Here is a 6,710-nt window from a genome sequence, read left to right as displayed (position 1 = left end):
TTTTTTTTTTTTTGTTTAAACCATTCGATTTCTGGCGATCCCATTGGGCCCCGATTAATTCGGATTCGGGGTGTAGTCACAGTTAAGGCTCTTATGTTAGGTAATGTTAATTACACATTAAGTAAGGTTTTTTGAACTTTGGGTTTTTGGATTCAAATGAGATGGACCTAACAAACTATTTTTGTGATTTTCAAATATTATTGTTGATTAATAAATAACTTTGTTAATCAATAAACATAAAATAACAATAGTTGGAGATTTTAAAGATAGTTAATTCATAAATCGAGTCAAATAAGGTAAGTTAATTTATAAATCGGGTCAAATATAATATCTAAAGAAGTACTGTAATTGTAAATTAAAATTATTTTAAATCATACCCTATTGGCTATAGTGATCGAGTGGTGAATACTCATTTCTTTCGTAAAATCGAGTGTTGGAATATTTTCGTATATATTACGTCACTGCGAAAGTATTTTCAAAAGCCATGGGATTACGAAGTACTTTCCCAATAAGACAAAAAAGATTTTCAGACAGCCACTTCTGACTTAGTAAAATTATCTTCCTCACCCCTATAAATAAATAAATAAATTCAAAGCTTCTCTTATCACTCTCGAATGTGTTCAGATAAAATGTCTTCTTATTCCTCATCGTCGTCGACAGTCACCGTCGATGATGACATCTCCGCCGTCCCTCAAGACGTTATCCAGACCCACATCCTCACGCGCCTCGACGGCCCCGCTCTCGCCGCCACCTCCTGCGCTTCCTCCCAACTCCACGCCCTCTCCACACAAGACGATCTCTGGCGCCAAATTTGCAGCGCCACGTGGCCTTCCATCACCGACGAAAATGTCAGCCGCGTCGTCTCCACCTTCCCCGCCGGCCACCGCTCCTTCTTCTCCGACGCGTTCCCCGCTCTGGATCACCTCCGCCAGCCCTCAGAACGCAATCCCGATCGTCATCTTCCTAATGAGCTCGTCTCCTGCGTGGATATTCATTATAAGAACGCCCTCATTGTATCAAAGACCCACGTGATTGAAACGGCGACCGATTGGTTTTATGCGGCGCCGCTTCGGGTCGATTTGTTTGACTCAAAAGACTCAGTTTTGGCACCCACGCTGCATGGAGGTGAGGGTGACACGTGGCTCAAAGATCTTGAAGAAAACTTAACGCTGAGTTGGATACTAATTGACCCAGTTAAGAAACGTGCGGTTAATATATCGAGCGGGAGAGCGGTTGCAGTGGAGCGGCAGTGGTCGGCGGGAGATGTGCTGCGGGCGAGGTTCGCGACCATCATGGCGGGAGATTATAACAGTAGCGGACGGTCAGGATCATCAGAGATGGAGTACGTGAAGTGCGAGGTGGCGGTCACGTGCGTGAGGAGTAAGGAGGAGGGAGGGGAGGTGCACGTGAGGGAGGTGAGCATGCAAGTGGAGGACATGGAGGGGAGGAGCTTGAGCGGGAGGGACAGTTTGGTAATTTTGCAGGAGGCCATGGAGATTGGGAAGAGGAGAAAGAGAGGGGAAGGGGGGCAAAATGGGAAGGTGAGGTATGAGGAATTTACGGAGAGGAAGAGGGTGAGAAAAGAAAAGAAGGACAAAAGAGAGAGAGTTTTGGATATGGCTTGTATTTGTGTAGGGGTTAGTGTTTTTTTTGCATTATGGTTCTTCATTTTGTACGTTTAAAATATCGATGGGAGAAAGGGGGGAAATAGGCAAACAAAAGGGTTTGGAGTTAGTTCATAATTCGTTTATTCAATTAATTTTGCTAATTTTTCCTTTTTCTAATGTTACCAAAATTGTTTCAATGTAAAGAAGTGATGCATAAAGTTATAAAAGAAGTTCGATTTGTTTCATTCCATATCTAAGCTTAATAGTTCATCTAAACTTTTACAATTTTTTGGCTCTCACAGTTTTGAAGATTTAAATATGAAATGGAAAATCTTACTCGATAAACATCGGCTCTTATTTTTTTTTTGTTACTTAAACTCAGATAATTATAGGTACAGCCGATCAACATAAACAAATGAGTTTTTTTTTAGTTAATAATTGTTTGTTCTCTTAGCTCTAGCAAACAAATTCTTTAATCAATTTATTCAAAAGGACACTAGCCGGTCTGTTACTTTTGACTTTGAACGAGTATATATATGAGCCGGAAGCCGGCGGACTTTGATTATTCAGAAATTTTCAGATATTGACACTAGGGCCAAGAATCATGACGGTTTAGTAAGAATGATCTATTGTGAAGAGTTGCATGCATATCATTATTTTTCACGAAAATTGTCTTGATTTCATCCCATAGAAGTTTCTTGTGTGGCAAAATCCAATGATATACATCTCTATGATTTAATAAGGTTGGGCGAATTTGGGTCGGATCAAGTTTGGATCAACCTCATTAGATTTCGAGTTAACTGAGTTGAGAAGAAAGTAATACAAACTCAATCCTAACTTGTAATTCAATTCGATCCAAATACAGTTCAGATGAGATTGAAAATTTATGTCGTAGATGATTTGTGCATGCTTTGATTTCTTCAGATTTTTGAATTGAATTGGGTTTTACCTGATTGAATAACAATAAAATCCGATCGGTTTGAATTAATCATTCGCATCAAATTCGATAATTTTTTTGTTCAGATTGACTCGGGTCAGGTTAGTTGCCCACTACTGTGATTTAGTTCAATAGCCCATTAGTTGCAGGGAAAATCCCCCGTTACAGTGACAATATAATCTCAATTTAGTCACTCAAAAAGTGTAAAATTAACTTATCTATATTTTCGTTAAAAAAAAGGGGATAAATTGGGATAAAAATATTTCTCAATTGTGCTACTTCTCAATTCATTTTTTCTACAACTCTTTTTAAAATACAATTTATAATTTTTTTCAATTTCTTTCTATGTTCAAATAAAGTAAGAAAGAACATTTTTCTACGAAATTCAAGTTAAATCATTTCACGGTAGGACTATAGTACTTCGACTCTAGCATAATTTGTTTTTTTGTCAGTTTCTGTTACATGCGTCACGTTATTACATTTAGGAGTTAACTCGTGCAACCCGAACGGATTCAAACTATCAACCCATTTGGGTTAAATTTGGTTTGGTTTGGTTCGGGTTGACGTTTTCAATCCGATTGGGTTCAATTCTCCAATCTGATTGGGTTAAAGCTCAAACCGAAACCCGAACAATCCGAACCAAAACCTGATATGCCAACCCCTAATTACATTTGTCCTCAAAATTTAGATATGAGTAACAAAAAAGTTGAGATTGTAACGAAACCCTTGATACAAGCAACGAAAATTTTGATACGAATAATAATAAGAAGAAGAAGAAGAATTAAATAACTCGGTGCTATATATTGACGTCCGATGAGCACCGTCCCTCTGACCCAAAAGACATGGTTTTATGTACAAGATACTATAAAATCTAATTTTTGTTTGTCACTTTTATAGACTAATTCAATTTTATAAAAGATAATAATAAATAGTCCCTCAAGGTCGTGACTCTTAAAGCTGAAATAATTATTCACGCTCAGCTAGCAAACTTTTCTCATGTTTGGAATCCGTTAACTCAATGAAGGAGGAATTTATTATTAAACACACAATTTGTTTGACAGATGACGGGATCAAGCCGGCAAGCTTTTCCTTATAAGCAGCCCATTCATTTTTCCAATCGAGCTGCCTCCCTTTTCTGACCAAGCCATGGTGCAAATCTGGATTCCTGCTCCAAACCAAATATTTGACAATTTTGGATTTGACATTGAAATTGTCAATGAAAACGACCTCGTGTGTACTTAATAATCTTGAAAATGTATTCGGTGGGAAGATTTTTTTTTGTAAACCCATATTAATTATAACATACAATAACTGTTAGATAGTTTTTATTTGGACCTTATTACTGTGCAGGAATCAATTTGATTGGTTGAAAATTTTTAATTTTTTTTAATATAAATTTGAATTGTCTTCGTATGTGACTTCTTATGATCCTACATTACTGCGATTTAATTTTTTTTTACTTTTTTTATTTTTTATCATCAGTAACTGTACTATATTTTACTTCGCAAAAACTAATGTCACGTGGAAAATGTGATCCTTTCCCTAGTAAAATTTTATCAATTAGTGAGTGACATAGTCGCATACCTTGCTAAACTACGCTATAATAACATCTTGTACCTACCGAAAGCCAGGCGTTGAATTAAGAAGAAGAATAGGGCTATTAATACCTGTTCATTATCTTCATAAGAATCACAACGAAAACCTTTTTCCTTGTGTAATGATTGCATTTCAGTAAAAGTATATAAGTCTCTCTCCCTTTTTTTTTCAATTATTTATTCTCTCTGCAAACTCTTTATAAAACAACTGCTGTGAAAGCTGAAAGTCATAAGAGAAATTATTCCTTCACCACATTTTTTTTTAATCATATACATATATTTAACCACAATAAAATTTTGACATATTTTTTACACTGCATTTGTATCTAAACTTATATTAATCAACCACTTTATTACTAAAACATGATAATTTTACCTCTGAATAAATTAAAAAATATTTTATTCTACAAAAATTAAAAAATTAAAGAAATATAAAATAAGAATACTCTTAAATTTAATAAAATAAATAAATCTCAAAATCTAAAATGTTAATTTTTTATAATTATAATTTCATTAAAAAAAATTCATGCTAATTTCCCATAATTAATCGGGCCGCCAAGCCCAATCTCACGAAAATGGGCCAACTTAAGATTTTTCTAGCATTGCAAGTGGTGGTACGGATGGGCAGCGCGTGAAGTAAGGATAACATATTCTCAGAGTGGCTAGCAATAAACAAATCAGCACGTGACCCCACTCTATCCATACAAATCCTACGTGGCAGAATATCATTGAAGAGAAACCATCCGTGGAAATCTTTTTTCTCTCCCACAAAATCTCCCATCTCTTACAAAAACAAAATCCCACTATTTTTTCGCTAACTCGCATCCATTCCAGCATCGTCATCAACCAAGCAAAAAATTTAAAAAGAATAAAAAAAAAAAAATGGCAGCAGCAGCATTTGCTTCTTCGTCGCCCGTCGTAGGACTCGGAAGCTCCTCATTGTCTTCCCCAAAGAGAACCGCTCTCGGTTCAAGTAATTAATTGATTGTCATAATCTTTAATGCTTTCATATTTTATATATATATTTAGAGTCGTGTTCAGGCTCGGACGTGCGGATATTCACGTAATTATATTAGTAGCCTATTTGATTGTTTTGATATTTCAGGCTTTGTGAAGTCTCCGGTGGCTGCTAGGAACCCACTGAGGGTGGCGGGTGCTTGTGGGGGAAAGGTGACGTGGTAAGTGAATCACGATCACGGCCGTTGGATTTTGTTATTAGATGAAAAATGATGAGTGAATGATTGATTGATTGATTGATGAATGATAATGATTTCAGCTTCGAGAGAGATTGGCTGCGTACGGATTTGAACGTGATAGGGTTTGGGTTGATCGGGTGGTTAGCACCCTCGAGTATTCCGGCGATCAACGGCAAGAGCTTGACGGGGCTCTTCTTTGAGAGCATTGGGACCGAGCTTGCTCACTTCCCCACCCCCCCTCCCCTCACTTCTCAGTTCTGGTCAGTCCATTTCTTTGATTAGCTATAAACTGAGGATCTTTAAAATACCCATGATTAAATGTTAAATTTTTAGTTCATGTCATTGATTAGGCGTTAATTGTTCAATTGAGGAAAAAAATAGTTTTAAGGTTCCACCGAGATTTGAACTCGGGTTACTGGATTCAGAGTCCAATGTCCTGACCACTAGACCATGGAACCGTTGCTGGTCAACGGGTGGGATTTTATTTAATAGATTGCATTATCTGGGTCCCATAATTTTTTCCTCAGCTAATATAAAGTGAGATTGATGTGCAGGTTGTGGTTGGTTACATGGCACTTCGGGTTGTTCCTGTGCCTCACTTTTGGGCAAATTGGATTCAAGGGCAGGACTGAGGATTACTTTTCAAAATAATTTCCTTTGTATTTGTGTGTAATCTATGTGGAATGGATGATATATTTCTGTTTCTTTAACTGTAACTGCCTTTTTGTTTCTTCTAGTGGTGTGTAAAATATTTCTATCATAAACTTTTAGTGCCTAAAGTGGCAGGGCTGTTGGCAAGCTAGGCAGGGAAATAGCCAAATGGGTTTTTAAAATAATTTGAAAATAGCTCCAATAACCCCTTCTTTGCTTGATGAAAAAATTCCACATATTATATGTGCTCAGTCCGCAATAACCAATGTGATTAAAAACGTGCACACAAAGTTAGATGTTCTTAATAACTTCTGAATTTAAGTCGAAGATCAATTGAGATTGTTCGCATAAGGAGGTCAATTGAATGATAATTGAGATTTAAGACCATTTAAGGGACTTAGCCTATTGGGCCTACACGTTTTTAAGGTATAGGCTGGACCCAATCCAAATGAGGGACCATGGATCAGATTTTGTAGGCGCCCGTCATAGATTCTAAATCACCCCGCCCCACACACTTGTAGCTTGTAAGTTGTAACACTATCGTTGGAAGTGTTTTGAGTACTCTCACTGTATATTATTTTATTCGTTCAAAATTTCCTATAAAATGTATTTATTCTTACATCATTAGTTGAGAAGTGCTCAATTGCTCACGCACCAAAAAATTAAAAAAAAAATGGTGTAGGGATTGGAGCATTCGAGACTTTCTCTTGTTATTACTCAATAG

The 6,710-nt window shown here is 36.8% G+C and overlaps 2 protein-coding genes and 1 non-coding gene across 3 annotated transcripts; 2 read left to right on the top strand and 1 right to left on the bottom strand.

Annotated features, from left to right (window-relative positions):
* Positions 1–536: 536 nt before the first annotated feature.
* Positions 537–1,852, top strand: LOC102625740 (F-box protein At2g27310-like). Its single transcript, XM_006481446.4, has one exon. It carries the CDS (start codon positions 615–617, stop codon positions 1,680–1,682), a length of 1,068 nt encoding a protein of 355 aa, XP_006481509.1. The 5' UTR covers positions 537–614; the 3' UTR covers positions 1,683–1,852.
* A 3,087-nt stretch (positions 1,853–4,939) lies between these two features.
* LOC102626023 (photosystem I subunit O) lies at positions 4,940–6,171 on the top strand. The gene is made up of 4 exons (XM_006481447.4): positions 4,940–5,112; positions 5,245–5,317; positions 5,416–5,595; positions 5,890–6,171. The coding sequence occupies exons 1-4, from the start codon at positions 5,022–5,024 to the stop codon at positions 5,984–5,986; spliced, it is 441 nt and encodes a 146-aa protein (XP_006481510.2). The 5' UTR covers positions 4,940–5,021; the 3' UTR covers positions 5,987–6,171.
* Positions 5,722–5,793, bottom strand: TRNAQ-CUG (transfer RNA glutamine (anticodon CUG)). Its single transcript has one exon. It is a non-coding gene; the product is annotated as a tRNA-Gln (tRNA).
* Positions 6,172–6,710: the final 539 nt, after the last annotated feature.

The sequence above is a fragment of the Citrus sinensis genome, chromosome 8 (genome assembly GCF_022201045.2).
Source record: "Citrus sinensis cultivar Valencia sweet orange chromosome 8, DVS_A1.0, whole genome shotgun sequence".
In the NCBI taxonomy this organism is placed as follows: Eukaryota; Viridiplantae; Streptophyta; class Magnoliopsida; order Sapindales; family Rutaceae; genus Citrus; species Citrus sinensis.
The sequence above is the reverse complement of the archived record's forward strand: the minus strand, read 5'-3'. Positions and strand labels throughout refer to the sequence as shown.